Genomic DNA, 20,780 nt, shown 5'->3' on the forward strand with positions numbered 1-20,780 from the left:
TGCACAGCTCAAGTTTCTTCCCATCAATACTGAATTGGAAATGTATACACACACTTTGGAGAGTTTGAAGAACTAATTACCAACAATAGTTAAAGCATTCCAAAGCTGAAAAATGGTAATATTTGTTTAATATAAATTAAATACATCAGAATTTTTGATATCATTTTGTCCCTATAGAGTGGAAAGAGGCCATGCTGCCCATTGAATCTGCACTGACCATCAGAACAGCATTCCACTCAAACCCAACCCTGCATTTACCATGGTTAATTCACCTAGCCTGCACATCTTTAGGGCTGTGTGAGGGAACTGGAGCATCTGGCAGAAACCCACACAGACACTGGAAGGATGTGCAGATAGTCATCCAAGGCTGGAATCGAACCCGGGTCCCTAACACTGTGAGGCATCACTGGTAACCACTGTGTCACCATGCCATCAGAAACCTAGATCATATTTAATTAGATGGCCAGTAATTGCATTATGACCCTTTAAATAGCATTCGATGGAACAATAAAAGCCTTACATTTCAAAAAGCTTTAAAGTATCAGGTACCAGTAGCCAGTTAAAATTCTGCTGAAGGGGGGTGAGGACTTATTCTGGCATTCTTAAGTATTATTAATCAACCTATTTAATAACATTGTTAAGCACATCTGCAGTAGGTGTGACTTGAGAGGTGGGAAACATTGCCCTGCACCACAATAGTCCTCCATCGTGTTTTTTTTTAAATCAGTCTTGTTCTGATATGTTATGACAGATCTCTGGGAGATGTGGGACTTGAATCTGGATTTTCTGGCTCAAGGATAAGAATGCTACCACTGCAGTCTCTTACAAAGTCTCTGAGAGTCCAGCACTCCCTCAGAGGCCTTTTGTCAACAGGTCCTTGTATTAGACTAGAACACACAACTTTGGATTCATTGGCAAGGGTGTCTCCATGATTTTAAAAATATTTTCTAATTAACTCTGTTCAAGAGTTGTTATGACACACCTATGGAACAGGTGGGACTTGAATCTCTGTCTCCTGGCCCAGAGGTGGGAACACTGACTATACTACAAAAGCCTCGGTTGAATAATCAGTGATTTTTATATATATGCATTTACCCAGAGCCTCAGAGATGTATTAAAGCTTTAATTAGAAAGCAAAACTTTCACAATAATCCTGGAAGTTAAAGTGGAGGGTGTGGTCATCACTGATATAGATAGTATTGCCATTATAGATTGTACATGTTCTCCAAGATGAATTTAAGCATGTTGACTAGGCTTCCAACTATTCTATTGACCCAGGAAAGGTGATGATAGTGCAACCTCTATTGAACTGATTAAATATGGTTTGTGTTTCTACCAGAAAGTGTATTTTTAACACTCTAGAAAAGGAATCCCCTCCCATCACAAAGCTTCTGCATCCCTTCTCAATCAGTCTGACTGAGATTGCAAAAGCTTTCTCTTTGAGAACACACAGGTATGGGCTGGATTTTGTCGAGGCAGCAGTGGCTCTATTGAAGAACTGTAAAACTGGGGGCAATCTTACCTTGGTCATTTGGGGTAACCCTGACCACAGTGTGTGTCAGTCAGGCAGCTGATAAGCTGTTGTTGGGGTTCTTAACCTTTTCAAGGGACAAAGCCAACCTACAAGAAGTAGGAACATCATTACTACAGTCTCACCCAGCTCAAAGAAGCAGCACGGATTGTGGCCTTTGGAAGATTATATTGTCAAGATACCTTGGCCCTATAATATTCAGTCTTTCAGTCTTTGGCATCCAGAAGAGTTGTGACTGCAAGGCAAATTGTTACAATGCCATGATTGGTGGGGTGGGCATGATTACTACATGACAAATTCCTATAGGCAGTTCCTATAATAATTTTGGAGACCAACATTTATAGTGAAAAATATTGAAACCGGAAATGCAGATGTATGATTTGAGACAAATTTAATAATATAAGCATCTGAATTTTATGCAGTTTTATACAGTTTTGACCTTTATCCAAAGGGAAATGATTGTTCGCAAAGTTGAGATGAAAGCATTAAAAACAAGATGAAGTACATTTTGTCTGCAAAGTACTGAATTTTTTTTATAGTCTTCAAATTCCCTTGGCAGGTAACCTTTTGAACAGTCTGATGGGTACAGGAGACGAAGATGAATTGGATGGAGAAGGACCGGAAGATATCAATCCCATTGATCTCGACTAAGAAGAAAATTAACCTTCTGATCTAAAGGTCTAGAGACAATATTCCACTGAGGTGTCTAATGATTGATCTGCTTACACAAGAAGTATAAACAGCTATACCATGGGACGTTTTATATGACAGTTTCATAGCTGAATGTCTGCAAAAGGGCTCTCTTTCCCTTTCTACTGAAGGAGGTGCAACAAGTAATTTCCTATTACTGTCTATTGGAAATGCTGTATTATTTATGTTCAGTAGATATTTCATGATTTAAAGAACTGGTTCCAATTGGCTGTGTGTTGACTGATGTAAAGTTTTGTCTTTCTAGATTATTTTACATAAGATTTAAATACTTTACAGCTTTGTACTAGGATACTGTACATTGGCACTACACGTGGGTAGTCTCAGCTATGATGTAAAACCACTAAGGAAATTCTGCCAAGAAGAGGTGAGACATCTCCAATTGCTAAAATTAGCTCTTGTATAACACATCACAGTGGTTGTCAATAGGAACAAAAGAAAAGCTGTAGGGATCAGCAGCACTTGATTTAACCTACACAATTGGTGTAGCTTTTGCGCACAGATTACAAAGGATCATGCACAAAAATGGGCTTAATTATTTCTGAACCAATAAACTTCATTAAAGGAGATTGTTGTCACCTTGACTTTATTTGAGGTGGTAAATTATATTCTAAGTAATACAGCTGCTACAAAATATTGTAAATACGTCTGGGCAGGTTCTGCATGTTTCAAGTTTGCATGCAAGAAACTTTAAGCATTGACAGTTCAAGTGCCACAATGTGTTTAAGAAATTTTGCACGATGTACACCTAAATCAGGAACTAGATTATTTGTCTTGTGAAATGCAGAGACCTAATTAGATTGGAACCAGTAACATACAAAATTTTAAAATAATTATACATTATGCTTTATAGATCTGATAACCATATCCAGCTATTTTTCACCAAGCACTATCTGTAATTCATGTATGTGAAATGTTCGGAAAGGTTAAATCCTAAAGGGATTAACTGGCAGCAATTTAAACAGCAGAATTGAATTTGATTCTTTAGTGATATTTTTGTGCAGAAGGATTGCACTGTTGCTCTTTTAATACTTGTATTTATCATTAAAGAAAAGTAATTAGTTTCTTTGTTTGATACAAAGTTGGAACTGCCTCATGGAATGTTTACTTTTGTTTAAACTTGAGAAAACTCAACTGCAGTTAAGTATTCACATAGGATATTAGTGTTCAAATCATAGGGCACTCCGTAGTAGTCTTGTACATAAAATGAGAATGTATAATATTTTCAAGATTGTTGCACTTTGTTTTTATTTAAATTAGCCATCTCACAAATCATATTTTTCAAAATGCCTAAAGAAAAGGGCTTTGTTAAATGTATGATCAGCGTAGAATTAACATGTTAGAGGCGTACAGGTTCAGTCTAGCTAGCTTCCACAGAAGCAGTTTCTGTCTGATGCTTCTATTGTGTTCTTATTAAAAGGCTGTTCTTTGCTAGCACAGTTGTCACACCTAGATTTGTTCTGCAAAGATTAATTGGGGAAATTAGCATTTGTTTTTAATGTACCATATATACTCATGTAAAAGTCAAATTTTTGAGACCACATTTTTAGGCCAAAAGTCATGGGGCTGACAGATTACGTATTTGAGGCATTGAAGCAAAATCCAAAATAGACCGCAGCAATGGAATAAAGCAAAAGCCAACAACACTAAAGAATTTATATTAATTGCCTAATAATCTGATCACTTTAATTTAAATAAATAAAAACCTTACTTAAACTATAAATGTTTTAAGCATTTATTTGACAGTACATTTTCATTATATTTGAATGTTTGCAATTAAGTAGGATCGTTAACATTACTTTACTTTGATTCTGAAATGTTTGGGCTTTGGTCACCGAAAAGCCAGGATCAATATATTTTTGTTCGCACAAAGTGTGTGAAAAATGACTTTTTTTAAGGCCATACATTATGGGGTCAACTTTTACAAGATTGACTTTTATAGGGCTATATGTGGATGATACACCTTTGCACACACCTTCAAAATACAGAAATTATTTTAACATGATTTTTCAACTGAACCTGCATGATTTTGCAATTGTATAGATTTGTTTTTTGCATATAATTTGAATACAGAACTGGCTCAAAAGTAGAAGACAGATGGTGGTGGAGGGTTGTGACCAGTGGTATGCCATAAGGATCAGTGCTGGGTCCATTGCTTTTTGTCATTTATGTAAATGATTTGAACACAGCAGGTATGGTTAGTAAGTTTGCAGATGACACCAAAATTGGTGATTTAATAGACAGCAAAGAAAGTTACCTCAGAGTACAGTGGGGCCTTGATCAGATGGGCCAAGGAGTAACAGATGGAGTTTAATTTAGATAAATTGGAAGTGTTGCATTTTGGCAAGGCAAATTGGGGCAGGACGTTAATGGTAATGCCCTGGGGAGTGTTGCTGAACAAAGAGACCTTAGTGCAGGTTCAGAGTTCCTTCAAAGTGGAGTCGCAAATAGATAGGATAGTGAAGAAGGCGTTTGGTATGCTTTCCTTTATTGGTCAGCGCATTGAGTATAGGAGTTGGGAGGTCATGTTGTGTCTGTACAGGGTATTGGTTAGGCTACGTTTGGAATATTGCATTCAGTTTTGTTCTTACTATAAGAAGGGTGTTGTGAAACTTTTAAAGGCTTCAGAAAAAATTTGTAAGGTGGTTGCCAAGATTGGAGGATTTGAGCTATAGGGAGAACCTGATAAGACTGGGGCTGTTTTACCTAGACCATCGGAAGCTGAGGAGTGACCTTGTACAGCCATGAGGGGCATGGATAGGGCGATTAGACAAGGTCTTTTCCCCAGGGTTGGGGATTTCAGATCTAGTGGCATAGGTTTAAGGTCAAAGGGTAAAGATTTAAAAGGGACCTAGGGGGCAACCTTTTCACACTGAGGGTGTTGTGTGCATAGAATGAGCTGCCAGAGGATGTGGTGGAGGCTGGTACAGTTACATGATTTAAAAGGCATCTGGATGGTATATGAATAGGAAGGGTTTAGAGGGATATGGGCCAAATGCTGGCAAATGGGACTAGATTAATTTAGAATATCTAGTTGGCATGGATGAGTTAGACTGAATAGTCTGTTTCTGTCTGTATAGCTTTATGACTCTTATCTGTTTAATAAATCACAGACAGGCCTTGATATTGCTATCAAACCCAGATCAGTTTTAAACTGGAAGATGCAGGAGTCTTTGGGCTACAGACTGACCACCTGCTGTACCATCTCGATACACCTCCAATCACAAGCAGCTGCACCAACAAATATCACCAGCAACATCCTCTCAGGTTAAGTCGAGGGCTTGTAGTTCAACTAGTCCCTAACTTCATTATTTCTGTGCGGTTTTGAATATGTTCTTTCTTGAAGTTAACTGCTGGCTAGATAGATACTGGGTCCACCCCTTAGAATTTGCAACTTGGGAACTGCTGTTTGGTGCTAACAAATCACGCTTTTCATTGTGCTGAGCCCTCAAATTTTTACAATTGGTATCAAAGATTTAGATGAGGTGAACAAGGAATGGTGGTTCAAGTTGAATCAGACAAATATAGGGAGGAAAGTATGTCTTAAGAGGGCATCATCTTCGTATGCGTCCTTATTAAGTGAATGGGCAAAAATCTGACGGATGGAGTATGCGAAAATGTGAAGTTTGTCAATTTGGTAGAAAGAATTAATTTAATGGTGAACGACTGAAGAATTCCGAGATGTAGAAGGATCTAGGTGTTTCCATGCATGAGTTACTTAAGGTTAGTACACATTCAAGTTGGTTAGCATTAAAAAGACTAAAGGGGTACTGAATAAAAAAGTAGGGAGGTTATGCTTCAATTATACAGGACATTGTGAGACCACGTTTTGAATACTGTGCCCTGTTTTGATCTCCTTAATTAGGGATGGATGTAAATGCTTTGAAGCTGTTTCAGTGGAAGAATTGATATTTGGAATGAGTGAGTTAACTCATGAGGAACGGTTGGACAGGCTGGGCTTGTTTTATTTGGAGTTTAAATGTGTGAGGAGTGATTTGATTGAAGTTTATTGGTGGATGCTGAAATTATGTTTCATCTTGTTGGTAAGTTCAGAGTGGGGGTCACTCTTTTAGAAGAGAAATGAGGAATTATTTTTCTCTCCGAGGTTGTGTGACTTCAGAACTGTCTGCCTCGGAGGCAGAGTCATTGAATACTTTTAAAGCAGAGGTAGAAAGATTCCTGTTGGACAGGGGAAATCAGAGATTAGCAGGAGTGGAATTCAGAATCCAAATAGATCAGTCATGCTCTTATTGGCAGGGAAAGCTCAAAAGACTAAATGGTTTACTTCTCCTAATTCATATGTTTTACTGTTTCTTCATTCCACTCAAACCAATTCCATATCGTCAACTTTAGAACAAAGGTCCTCTCTTCCTATTGTACCAATGCTTTCTTTAATTAACAGCTACACCACACTTTTCTCCCACCTTCTGTCCATCTTGAACGCAGGGTACCTTTAGAGATTCAAATCCCCAGATTTGGTTTTCTTGTAGCCACATTTCTGTAATGGATATAAGGTCTCAAATTTGAACATATTTGAGCTGATAATTGATCTGTTTTATTATGAATGTTTCTGACATTCATATACAGAGTCCTTAATTCTCCCTTTTTTTAAAAACAGGCCACAGTTTACAAAAACTATCTGCTGGCCCACTCTTACATTTACACGATTTCCTCCAGCAATAGTCTGAGTATCATTACCATTATTGCTATCTTGATCTATTACCCTGCCATTTCCCTCAAGGGATAAGATAAAGATGCATGGTGTTATGGGCAATGTATTCGCATGGATGGAGCATTGGTTAACTGACAGGAAGCAAAAAGTGGGGATAAATGAGTGCTTTTCTGGTTGGCAATCAGTGACTAGTGGTGTGCCTCAGGGATCAGTGTTGGGACTACAATTATTCACAATTTGCGTAGATGATTTGGAGTTGGGGACTACGTGTAGTGTGTCAAAGTTTGCAGATGACACTAGGTTGAGTGGTAGAGCAAAGTGTGCAGAGGACTGCGAAACTTTGCCCATTCACTTAAACTATCTATGTCCCTTTGCAATGACCTGGCAGATGGAGTACAATGTTAATAAATGTGAAGTCATCCATTTTGGTCAGAATAATGGATGACTTCCATTATTCCAAAGGACTATTACTTGAATGGTAAGTAATTGCAGCATGCTGCTGTACAGAGGGATCTGGGTATCCTTGTGCATGAATCACAGAAGGCTGGTCTGCATGTGCAACAGGTCATTAAGAAGGCAAATGGAATTTTGTCCTTCATTGCTCAAGGGATTGAGTTTAAAAGCAGGGAGGTTATGTTGCAGCTGTATAGGGTGCTGGTAAGGCCATGCCTGGAGTACTGCATGCAGTTTTGGTCTCCTTATTGGAGAAAGGATGTACTGGCACTGAAGGGAGTGCAGAGGAGGTTCACTAGGTTGATTCTGGAGGTGGGGAAGTTGGCTTATGAAGAGAGACTGAGTAGACTAGGATTATATTCATTAGAGTTCAGAAGAAAAGGGAATAGATACGATAAAAATAGAGAGGGTGTTTCCACTGGCAAATGTAACTAGGACAAGAGGGCATAGCCTCAAAATTAGGGGGAGCAGATTTAGGACTGAATTGAGAAGGAACTTCTTCACCCAGAGGATTCTGAATCGATGAAATTCCCTGTCCAGTGGAGTAGTTGAGGCTTCCTCCGCAAATGTTTTCAAAGCTATGATAACTTTTTCAACAGTAAAGGAATTAAGGGTTACAGTGAGAGGGTGGGTAAGTGGAGCTGAGGCCACGAAAAGATCAGCCATGATCTTATTGAATGGTGGAGCAGGCTCAAAGGGCCAGATGGCCTACTCCTGCTCCCAAGTTCTTATGTTCTTAATCATCGTAACACAACCTTACCCCATGGCCTTAATTAAAACAATCCCCCATTTCCACTTAGATTTTCACAGCTTTCCACATGGGAGTGTGGTTCTTGACTTGGTGTGGGAAATAGGGAGTGGATTAGAAATCACATCCATGAAAGGGAGGAGATGTTGTGGATGGAGCTGCTTGAGGAATGCAGACAGGGGTTTAATTTACAATACAATTTACACAAATGTATTCACATATGTGACAGCAAATTGCACTAAATAGCATTACAAAAAATGCATTTAATTTTCAGATGTAACTTACAAACTGTGAATAAGTTCAATTATTGAGAAAATTGCATGCAGCTCATTTAATGAAAATGTTTGCCAGTTTATGACAGGATTCTGACTGCATGGTATGCAAATTGTTAAATATTTGCCTGAACAGGAAACAGTTGACACAATGAAGGGCAAAACTTCAGAAGACTTCATTACTTTTTATTGAGAGGTGCCTTAGTTTCTAATTAATTTCATGCTGACAATTTGCACTTCAACATTACTTTCCCTTTTATTATTTCATGATTTGTGTGTTGCTGGTAAAGCTAGTAATTGTTACCCATCCCTAATTGCCCTCATGAACAGTTAATAATCAATTACATTGTTTTGGCCTGGAATCTAATGTAGACCAAATTAGATTTGGTCGTAGCTTTGCTTCCCTAAAGTACGTCAGTGGACCAGGTGAGTTTGTCCAATAATTGATTGAACTAAGAATCAGAAAGGGTTCGTGCATGGGAGGGAGGAGTTCTGGAATCCTGGCTGGAGATAACAATGGCGATCTTAAAAAGAGAAGCAGTTTATAGTTCACTGTCTTGCTCATTGCTTTGTTACTTGAATACTGTGGCTTGATTTGTCTATGCAGTTGGAACACGTTCTCGTCCAGTTATTTGGGGCCCCAAGTTAACTGGTTAACCTTTGTACATCATTTTAGAAATAATATTTTTGTAAGGGCACATGTTCTATACCTGCTAAAGATGAATGAATAACCAAACAGTAGTATCTTGTTCCCCACTAATACCCCTGCAGACTACCACCAATGTTGCCTCAAGGAGCAAAGTGAAAACACTACTCTCAAAGTCCCATTATTTCAATTTAAATGGAGTCATGTAGCCATTAAGTATTTATAGAATCAATGAAGATTTGTATTTTATCCTAGCTGGTCAATTCAAACACACTGGATTACATTTCAGTAAATGACAAGTGGGCAAGTTCAGCAGTCAGGTGCAGAGCATAACTCTAGATGAACAATGATGTGTTTTTTTCATACTTCATTTGATGTGGGTATCATAAGGCCATAAAACAACAATTTCTTACTTGGAAGAAACTGAAATAGTGACAGGATTGGACACATCGTGTTTTTCACCACTCAGTACCTGCATTTGAAACCACATCATTTCAGACTACACAGGAATTACTGGATGAAAGAAGACCAATGACCCCCCCGCCACCCCCATCTTAGTTTACTTTCTTTCATCATGCTCATCATATGATATATGATAACAAAGTTGCTGACCAATTGACTAGCCTTCAAATTCAGAATTAGACTACAGCAGACTGCTCCAAAACAAAACATGGAAGATTCTAGAAAGGTGAAAATCATTTGTCCATCCAAATGTGCTGAACTTGCCAATGGTCATGTCCCAAATTACTCAGATATATGAGGCGTTTGGACAATCTTTAAATAGCTTTTAGGGAGTGTTAGCCCTTAGTTTGTAATAGTTTCATTTAGAAAGCTAGTGAGACAACTGGATCCTGAAAACTGCTGGTAATTATTTCATTTGTAGTTGCATATTTTGAGACAGACAAAAAGATTTTGGTCAGATTTTTTAGTTTGTGCTGACTGGTTGCTTGATGCGTACTCAGTGATTGAAAAGACATAGATTATTTTACATCCCCATTTCAACAAGGACAAAGACAATCACTGATAATCTGCAAAAAAACTTCATTAGTATAAGTAAGGATGAAATAATGCCCCTGTATTAAATGGTTTAAAAAATGTAAATAATCAGGATTTTAAAAACAAAAATCACTTTAGATTACTTACAGATTAGATTAGATTAGATTACTTAGTGTGGAAGCAGGCTCTTCGGCTCAACAAGTCCACACTGACCCTCCTAAGAGCAACCCACCCAGACCCATTCCCCTACATTTACCCCTTCACCTAACACTGTGGGCAATTTAGCATGGTCAATTCACTTAACCTGCACATTTTTGGACTGTGGGAGGAAAGCGGAGCACCCAAAGGACACGGGGAGAATGTGCAAACTCCACACAGACAGTTGCCTGAGGCAGGAATTGAACCTGGGTCTCTGGCACTGTGCCACCGTGCTGCCCACTTGTGTGATTTCAGAGTGGCTGCCAAAGCCAGCATTTATTTTTCATTTATTGTTGTTGCCCTGAGAAGGTAGTGGTCACCTGTATCTTTGAATTTCTGTAGTCTGTTTGGTTAATGTGCTCTCACTAGTTAGACAATTCCAAGATTTTAATCCAGTGATCTGAAATGAAGGAATGACCGTCATATAACTCACCAAGATGGTGCATGACTTGCAGGTGATGGTGTTCCACTTGATTAACCAATACACTACTCAAAAGAAATATTTTGGTGACTGTGAAAACAGAATAAATGTCTTTGGAATCCACACTTCTGTTTTTACTACAGCGTCCTTACACTTAAAGACTCTGCACCAAAAGGAGATGATAAAACGTTCTGAAAGAACAGCAGACAATTACCACAAATCAACTTGTCTCATTTGTGCAACACAATCAAGACCTTTTAATTGAAAGTAATCAAAATACAAAGTCTGATCTGGGACACCATGATAACTTTAAGTATTTCATTTCAGCACCATATTCTCCACTGTACATAATGCATAATTTCCATAATCAAATGCACACCATATTAAAATAACAAATGGAATGGACATGAGAACATGTATGCTTTAATTAATCCTATGCTTCATTTTACTCTTCCTTGTAACCATTGGTATCTTAATTTTTGGTTATCCACTTTTTTTTTGATACCTTAAAACTTACTAAGTAAATTAATTCTATTATTCTTTAGCTACCAGTGCGTACTTCATTTTAATTGTTAGCAGCATAACACTTTACATTTCCCAAAACCATATGTAAGTGACCATCTGGACCAATTACAAAAATCCCAATAACTACGAGAGAAGGAAGGAACGAAATGCAGGTGTTGTGTTACTTCCAATGCATGATTCTTCAGCTACAATCTCTTGATATTACTGGCTGTGAATTCATTGAACTATACAGGGAGGTACAAGTGACCAAAAATGAGGAGGCTGAAACAGTGCAAATTGCACATAGCAATATATTAGATTCTGAAAACTTCATTCTGTATTTGGAATAAAGAATATAATGTAGATTACTATTTTTCCTTCACCTAATTTACTTCTTGCCTTAACACATCTGCTGAGGTTCATCTCAAATCTGCTCTCCTGATGTGCTGGTTTCCTGAAGTATATAGTTACCTAGTGTGCTTTCAGTGACACCCAGGGATACAGTTTCATTCTATGTCAGTTGACATAATCCACTTTTCCACATTATCAAATTGTTATAGTGGAATTTTCATATCAATACTCTTTCCCTTTGAAGATTGGAACAACCATATCATAAGAGCATATTTCCACTGACATTTTGTAAAAAAAGTCCATCACACAACTATGTTTACTTAATAAATTCTGTAACAAGCTTGCTGTACATTATTAGAAATGCTATATTTTGGATGTTATTATTTGAGGTACCTTAGGGATGCTTAATGGTTGGGTTGAGATTAGATCTCAGAAAAGATTATTGGTCCCATTTTTGAGGTACACCTTTAAAGAATGCATTTAGTGTAATATATTAATGTTACTGTAATCAAGTTACTGCACACTGGTAAAAGAAAATTGATTGATATGGTTGGTAGTTTAATTGGAAGAATTAATTCACAACTTTGCAAAATAAATTTCAGATCTTTTTATGTCAGTTTAAAAAATATGCATATTAAAAAGCTGCAGATTAAATTTAGGAAGAATTGTTGCAAAGTGAAGGCTTTTTACATTGTTTACCATGGTAATTATATATTACACTATTATCTGGCACAAACATCACGGAACACAACATATCACAAAAATTTAACTTTAAGCTGAGCAGTACAGAAAAAGCTAATTATTATTTCCTTTAAATGGAGAACAAATCTCTGAGAACACACTCCTCGATAACACCTAGATACACAATTTAATTCAAGCTGTACATTTTGTACAGAAGAAAGCAGTACACTGAGAGACTAGGTACTGGCTGTATTTTCAGCTTCACTGACACCTGTATTTGCATTTTTTGTTTGACAATCCACAGAAAATATACACACAAGAAATAAAAAAAATTTCAAGTTTTCTAGGTGAGTCAGTTGTCACAATTGCAACTAAAACAAAAAGTCTTTACGGACATTTGAGAAAGTTTATCATGTAGAATCACTGCTCATTAAAGTCTGTACAGCTAAATTTAATTTTTACTTTTTATACTTAAGTACAGTTGCTTGAAGACTGCAAGAACAAAGTGGATGAACAGAGAATTGGCATATGACCAGCAATGGACAATTACACGTGGGTACATGAGATTGAATTTTTAAAAATCTTAAGCTTTTCATGTCACTGTATTTATAGTGTCCTACTGCAGTGGAAACAATGTGGTTAAATATTAACAAATAGAAATACTCATGCAGTGTTGTACTGTGAACTGAACCATGTTTTGACAGTCATCCCAAATGCTGAAGTGAAATTCATGCTCCTGATTTTACAATTTAGCGACATGCACATCACTTTCAACTTCACTTTCTTGCTACAGTTTAATTTTCTTCAAGTGCTTATACCCCACTTTCCCATCCCTACCAATGGTAGTTGTTGAGAGGAGGGAGTGAGTTTTGGGGGGCACAGGGATGGAGGAGAGGGAAACAGACTGCTGCACAAACACTGAACAATCCATATTTGAAAAAGAACAGTGACGAGCAGATGAAGTCCTAATGTGCCCACAGCCTCAGAAAGCAAGGATCTTCTACGGCTTGTGTTTAAAATGTGCTTCCACTGGAAAATAAGACAAAAGGAAGGATGTCATTGTTGTTGAAAATACATTTTTGACAACAAAGAAACTTAGTATTTCAAAGAATATTATATATAATGTCCTGTCCTAAAAGCAGAAAATGGTGGTGTCTATGGAGAGGGATTCAGTTGATGCTTCAGTTGCGTAACTTTTCGTCAGTACTGTATGATGTTAGATTGAACAGGTAAAAAACAGGTAAAAAACAACAAGGACATCAAGAAAGGGGAAAGAGTGATGGATTGGGGGGTGGGGGGGACAGGTGATTAATTGACAAAATGATGAAGGCACAATTAAGCTGTCATGGGTGATTTTTGCAACAGGCTGATGATGAATTAATTGGACTGTTCTCTTTGCCTCAATCTGTCTGTTTAAGTTCATTGCTCAATAGAGATTATGTATGCAGTTTAATTAGTCAACAGTTAAGTTTCATTCCTTGCAAATTGATTGAGCCATATTGTTGTTTGAAATCATATATTAAAGATTTATTAAGGGGTAATTAGTGTTTTGATGAATGAGATGTCTCATTTCTTCCCCTATATATATCAGCTTGAAGTTTTAGAGAAAATATTTCAAACAATTGCAGGAAATGTGAAAAGGGAGATGAGCCAAGATATTCCACTTAGGGGTTTAATGATCGCAATCTCCAACAGGAACTTATCAAATTTTGCTGACCTGTTACTGGAGAACACACACATTAAAAGAGATTAAATTCCAGAACAGCAAAATGTTTCAGATTCTTAAAAAAAAGAAACAAAATAAACATATTAATGGCTTCAAGATAGATGCAAGCAGGAGGCTGGAAGAACACAGCAGGCCATGCAGCATCAGGAGGTGGAGAAGTTTCAGGTGTAACCCTTCTTCAAGACAGATGCAGTCATGGTTTGCATGAGTTTTAACCATTCTTCAAAGAAATAGATTTTATGGCAAATTTTCATTTCAATGCATGAAGCATCTTTATCAAAGAATAGGACACTGACTGATGCTCAAGTAATTGAATGAATTATTCCAAAGCAGATTTTCTACACATAGAAAAATGCATCATGACTGATAATCAGCATTGTCTTATTATTTGTCTTTATGATGGCCCTTTTTAAATGATATTGAGGTTCCAGAGCTACACAGAGGGATGGCAGACAGATTGATCCTAATTACACAAAATCATGTGCATTGAAAGATAGTCTTAGTGTTGGTACCAAGCATTGACAGCATTCAGAATTTTGAGCATATTTCACCCTTTACCTTTTGTGTTTGCTGGCTCCTGATCAAGCAATGCCTCCAATTTTAAAAATTCTCAGCTTTATTTTCAAATCTCTCCATGGCTTTTCCCCTCTCTATCGCTGTGACCGTCTTCCATCTGACAAGCCTCTGAGATGTCTGCTGTGCTCAGATTTTGAAAACATATGCATCCCCAACTTTAATTGATTTGCCACTAGTGATTGTATCTTCAGCTGCCTGGGGCCTACACTCTGGAGTTCATTCCCTAAACCTCGACAACTTTCCTTTGACAGTCTACTTAAAACCTACATCTTTGACCAGATTTCAGATCCTCCTAACATCTCCTCATATAACTCCATGCCAAATATTATTTGGTAACATCCCTGTGAAGTGCATTGAGACTTTATATTATGATAAATTTGCTATATAGACACAGGTTGTTATTGATTACACTATAGACTCTCTTTGTCTACATGAGGAAGATGACTTTGCGCAAAGACATTTGTTCCTTACCTGCGTACTCTTGGGGCAACATTGCCCTGTCAATAACCTTCTGAAAGGCTTCCATCCAAATGCGACGTTCACTCTCCGTTTCACATGCAAACAAGAACTTCCTGTCAGGGGTTACTATGGTAATTCCATATTGCCAATGATTCCCTTGGGTTGATGGAGGAAGACCGTCTAAAACACTATAGCTATTTTCCTTACTCCCGATGAATACTTCACCCCGAGCAAAGGCATCCTGCAATGAGAGAATGGGGATGGTTTATCTTCTCTCATTAACATTGTTCTGCGTCACTGTCTAAAAGGAAAGAGGCCAGAGAAGGTGATCTATTTTGAAAGAGTGGGCCATTCTTGCTAGGGTACAATCCTACAGTTATGGTCAGTTATACCCGAGGTGTAGTGGATAGCGCACACACCTCTAAGTATAGGTGCCCCTCCAGGACCTTAAACACAAAGATCTGAGTTGTTGTGTGCAGGGGGTTACTAAATGAGAACTACACTCTTAGAGGTTCTATCTATCAAATAAGACATTAAATCAAAGAGTTATCCCCAGCGTTATGACTGATTTGTATCCCTCAAGAAACATCATTGGAAAAGATTATCTGGTACTGTCATGGTTGTGGGATCCTTCTATACACAAATTAACCATTGCATTTCATCTATTCTTTGTGTCACTGGTTGTGATGTGCTTTGGGACATCCTTCAGGATGCAAAAGCTGTATTAAAAATGCAAATTTTTCTTTCTCATCATAGTCAGTGAGAATTTTATCTAGGGCCAGAAGGTGGGGAGCATTAACAACGTAGCTGACCCTGATCCTTTCCAAAGCTGTTCCCAGAATCAATTGGGAATCCTTCCTCCCTCCATTCAAAATTAGAGCCAGGCTATTCATCAGTGAAATCAGGGAGTTCTGTATCATTTCTAGTAAAAAGCTGTGAATGCTGCAGTTCAAGAGAAATGTCAGAGACCAATTTAGATTAGATTACAGTGTGGAAACAGGCCCTTCGGCCCAATAAGTCCACACCGACCCGCCGAAGCGAAACCCACCCATACCCCTACATTTACCCCTTACCTAACACTACAGGCAATTTAGTATGGCCAATTCACCTGACCCTGCACATCTTTGGATGGTGGGAGGAAACCGGAGCACCCGGAGGAAACCCACACAGACACGGGGAGAACGTGCAATATTGATAGATTTTTATTTTGATAAGAACATGAAGAGACATGGATCATAAACTCTAATCATGAATCATCTAACGCTTAAGTCTGTCTCCCTCCCCCAACACCACCTCCAGTCCTCTGCCTTTCTTTCACAATTTCATCTCCTAGTCTCCATTATTAACAATGGTGTCGTCAGCCTCATGTGTGGCAAGCTCCTGAATTTGCTTCTCTCTCACATCTTGTCATTCTGAGTACCACAACCACACCATCCATTTCCTCCCACCCCCACCCCTGCCATATTTACACAATTACCAACAGATTCAAAACAGCTTCTTACCCTCTGTTATAAAATTTCTGAATGGACCTCTCAACTTTTAAATTTAATGTTGATCTTGCTCTATATGCACCTTTACTACAGATGACATTGTATTTTCAAATCTGCCTATTAACCTAATGTACTTTGTAAAGTCTGCCTGTACCGGATGCAAACAAAACTTTTCACTGTATTTAGGTACATGTGACAATAATAAATCAAAACAAAAATGTCCCCCAATCCCCAAACATCTGTCCTCCTCTGGCTTGATACCCTGATATTTTTGTCCACAATCACCTGATGAAGAAGCGGCACTCCAAAAACTAGTGCTTCCAATTAAACCTGTTGCACTATAACCTGGTGTGATTTTTAACTTTGTGCACCCCAGTCCAACACTGGCATCTCCAAATCATGACTGATATTTTTAGTTACGGTAAATGCTTTGCGATGTTTCTCTACATTGAAGATGCTGACTAGGTGCCAGTTGTTGTAGTTCTATGGAAAGGGACAGCAAAGGGAAAGAGGAATCCTTCACTATTGCACATTAAAACAAATTAACTTTTCCCTGAATTTTAAAGTAGATGGTCAGTTTTTTTTTACCATGGTGGTACACTGCAACAATTTAACTATTTAATTACTAAAAGGTTCCTTCAATGGCATTTGTTACCTTTAACAAACAGTTCTACAGTTACACGTTCAGACCATGGAAGTAATGTCATACAATCGAATACCAATCATTTTGTTATCTGCAAGTGGCCGCAATCAAAATGCAACAACATAGACTCTTTCACATTTAGAGACCATCCTCTGTGTTTAATCTCATATCTGAAAGGATATTCTGAGGCCATTTTCCCTGATGCTGCCTTTTTGAGTTTAACTACAAAAATACACATTGACCAAACTGCTACTTATAGATATGGCAATGAAATTCATTCAGCTGGATTTGTTAGCAAGCTGGGTCAGAATAAACAACGGGTTGGGGGAGAAGTGGATCTCATGGTGTACTGGCAGCATATTGTACATTGTATCTACTTTCCCAGACAGAAAAAGAATGTTCAGTGCCAAGGAATCATTACTGCTGGTGAAGACCAATTTCTTCCCATGGATTTCCCATTATGTACTTAACAATCGACTGGAGGTTATTGGCCCTCAAAGACTAAGTGTGCTAGGTACTTGTGTACATATAAATTGTTTTGATTTTAAATGTAATTTACTTAGACTTATCCCCCTTTTCAGTCAGTTTGCACTTGAAATGGATAAAATTGTCACTTTTTTTAACAACATGGTAGAACATTCATATTTGTTTCATGAATTAAAAAATGACATTTGCTAGCAATGGAATTGGAGGAATCCAGTTCCAGGGTTGGCCAATAAGAGATTATGCTTTGAGCTTTTAAGAAAAAGAAACATGTCAATTTCCCGAAAGTAAGAAACGAATACATGTGTTCTGTGCCTACCAGTGGGTCTTTGAAATACATCAGCCTCCTGTCATCTAACGTGAACCATCGTTTCTTAAACCCCTCAGTTTGCTGAGGAAACACAGAACAAGATTAGGAGCACAGATGCAAAAAAAAGGATGAAAGCTAGTTCTGTAAGATAAATGTATAGTCATTTTTCAATCACAACAAGTCATTTAACACTTAACAGCACGTCCGCAGGAAGTTTTGAAGCAGAAAAAGGAATGACTGAAAAGCTTTCAAGCAGAACAAACTGGCATGAAAAATAATCAGGGCAATTTACTTTACAAATATGCAAATTCAAACTGATCATTACCTGTGATCTTGTTTATGTCAAGGATCCATACACTGTTTAATGAGATTCTTCTTGCATTTGATTTCAAAGTTCATTCTTGACATTCATTGCCAATCCCTAACTGCTTTAAGAAAGTCGTGGTGGTTAGTCACTTTCTTGAATGGCTGCAGTCCATGTGGTGCATGGACATCACAGCACTGATAGAAAGGGAGTTCCAGTATTTTGACCCAGCAACAGAGAAAGAAGGAACAAGAGATATAAAATATATAACTTGGAGAGGAAAGAGACAGCTGCAAGTGTTATCTGCTGATTTTGTCCATCTAGGTGGCTTTGGACATACTGCTGAAGCACTGTAAGCAATTTTCTGCAATGCATCTTTAAGGAAATCTGCCGTTTTTACCTGGTGTGGCCTACATGCGATTCCAGACCCACAGCAATGTGGTTGACTCTTAACTGCCCTCTGAAATAGCTCTAGCAAATCACTCCATTCAAGGGAAATGAGGAGTGGGCAACAAATTGCCAGCCATGCCCACATCCCATGAAAGAATAAAGAAAAAATAATTTGGTACACTCTGCAGCCACTGTACCGGTGGAGGGAATCAGTAATTAAGGTGGTGAATAATACTGTGCATAGGTCCTTAGGGTAAAAACCTCCTGACTGCTCCATCCCAAAATTTGCAGACTCCTTCTACTCATTTTTATCTAGTGGGCATTCTTCTCTCTCTATATTCACTTACCCTCCTTTTGGGGGCAAGTACTAATTTGCCTGAGACAAGGAAAATGTGGTTCTAGGAAATCATAGAATTTCAGGTTAATGTTCAAAATTATTAAATTTTATTCAGGACTTTCAAATCAGTAGATTGAGACAACCCAAACAATCTTAATAAAACCAATGCACCTCAAATCAGATTGCTGAGCAAAAGAGACTCCACTAAAATAACGCTGAAAATATTGTGCTATGTCTATCAGCAGCCTTGTTTAAGAGCTACTGCCATCCATTGAACAATAATGATTTTTTTTTGTAGCACATGTTTTGATCACTAAATGAAGATTGTGTCCAGCTAAGAAAGTTTTGTGGAAGATTTTTCCCTGATAAGGAGTGGCTTATAGAAACCGGTCAGGTGATATGCCTATCCTGGTCTCTCCTATTTTGCTTCTATCCGTACTGTTTGGAGATGTTAGCAGGAGAGTTGGAGAATATTCACCATTGGAAGGACTACCAACAGAACAGTAAGAACCTGACAGTGAAGGAAGCAGACAGACAATATTAATGAATGTTTAACCACAATGCAGCAACAGTGTTGCTATGGTGGGAAGCTGTCTACAGATATGTCACTCAACAAAGACTGTGGTTTCAGAATGCAAAGTGAAAATAACCGGGACTTGCTGAATAGCATTGGGTTAAAAGTTGGGAGTCCAAAATTTTGGGATTATCCGATAAACGTGGAATTGGCTTTCAGAAACTGGGTTCAGGTCTGACTGCAATCATGAAACTGCTGTTGAATTTGGGTGCTTCAACCACACCTGCCAGCAGGGGGAGATAGCAGACTGGAAGAGATGTTGGCTGAGCTTGATGATTTGTTGATTCAGTTACAGAGGCTGAGAGTTCAACTTCTCATCAAGTGGTTGTCTGAAGGGTTGCCAAATCATTCTGAGTAACCTTGTAAAGATATGATTTGGAGATGCCGGTGTTGGACTGGGGTGTACAAAGTTAAATATCACACAATAGACAATCAAGGTATTTTTCAATGTATAATTTCAGTTACATCACACTGTAAACTTTTGCTAGTGGTTAGCACTGCTACCTCACAGCGCCAGAGACCCGGGTTCAATTCCCACCTCAGGCGACTGACTGTGTGGAGTTTGCACATTCTCCCCGTGTCTGCGTGGGTTTCCTCCGGGTGCTCCGGTTTCCTCCCACAGTCCAAAGATGTGCAGGTCAGGTGAATTGGCCATGTTAAATTGCCCATAGTGTTAGGTAAAGGGGTAAATGTAGGGGAATGGGTGGGTTGCGCTTCGGCGGGTCGGTGTGGACTTGTTGGGCCGAAGGGCCTGTTTCCACACTGTAAGTAATCTAATCTAATAAATTCTGTGCTTTACAATTGCGTCCTCCACAACCACCTGATGAAGGAGCGGCACTCTGAAAGCTAGTGCTTCCAATTAAACCTGTTGGACTATAACCTGGTGTTGTGTGATTTTTAACCTCGTAAAGATAATTAGTGAAAAAAAGAAATGAGGAATTCTTTTGAAACAAAAATACTGATTCCATGCCTGTGAAGAAATGCTTTCCTTCCTCACAAAATAATGACTTTGTCATAGGATATCACAACTGTGAGCCTTGTACATATACAATGGGTGGTGTAGTAATGATGGACCTAATACCTCTATGTGGCTCAGTATAAAGTTCAGTCTGATAATGGTCTCAGAAATCAGCTTGTGACATTTCACAACATTTTTAAAAATTCAGTCATGAGATATGGGCATCACTAGATTTTTGTCTACTCCTAGCTGCCCGACAGAAGGTGGTGGTGAGCTGCCTTCCTGCACTGCTGCAGTTCTTGGGTGTAGGTCGGCCCACAATGTCCTTAGGAAAGGAGTTCCAGTGTTT

General features: G+C 38.4%; 2 protein-coding genes across 5 annotated transcripts in view; one reads left to right on the forward strand and one right to left on the reverse strand.

Annotated features, from left to right (window-relative positions):
* Positions 1 to 2,806, forward strand: part of get4 (guided entry of tail-anchored proteins factor 4) — a 53,035-nt gene extending 50,229 nt beyond the window's left edge. Inside the window, exon 9 of the mRNA XM_043711334.2 lies at positions 2,091 to 2,806. Coding sequence (XP_043567269.2) covers positions 2,091 to 2,182 — 92 coding nt within the window. The 3' untranslated portion in view covers positions 2,183 to 2,806. The remainder of the gene's footprint in view (positions 1 to 2,090) is intronic.
* LOC122560572 (arf-GAP with dual PH domain-containing protein 1-like) overlaps positions 1 to 20,780 on the reverse strand; it is a 151,004-nt gene that overhangs the window by 10,042 nt on the left and 120,182 nt on the right. Inside the window, exons 9-11 of one of the 4 annotated variants that reach the window (XM_043711333.2) lie at positions 17,878 to 17,949; positions 14,955 to 15,183; positions 10,863 to 13,210 (exon numbers count right to left, since the gene is read on the reverse strand). In XM_043711333.2, the coding sequence (XP_043567268.1) occupies positions 13,182 to 13,210; positions 14,955 to 15,183; positions 17,878 to 17,949 (330 nt within the window). In that variant the 3' untranslated portion in view covers positions 10,863 to 13,181. Of the gene's footprint in view, positions 1 to 10,862; positions 13,211 to 13,272; positions 13,905 to 14,954; positions 15,184 to 17,877; positions 17,950 to 20,780 lie in introns of those variants that run through there. The other 3 variants (XM_087997913.1, XM_087997914.1, XM_087997912.1) reach the window with 3 other exon arrangements.

The sequence above is a fragment of the Chiloscyllium plagiosum genome, unplaced genomic scaffold, assembly GCF_037043375.1.
Source record: "Chiloscyllium plagiosum isolate Xiang-an unplaced genomic scaffold, Cpla_swu_hap1 HiC_scaffold_20, whole genome shotgun sequence".
Taxonomy (NCBI): domain Eukaryota; kingdom Metazoa; phylum Chordata; class Chondrichthyes; order Orectolobiformes; family Hemiscylliidae; genus Chiloscyllium; species Chiloscyllium plagiosum.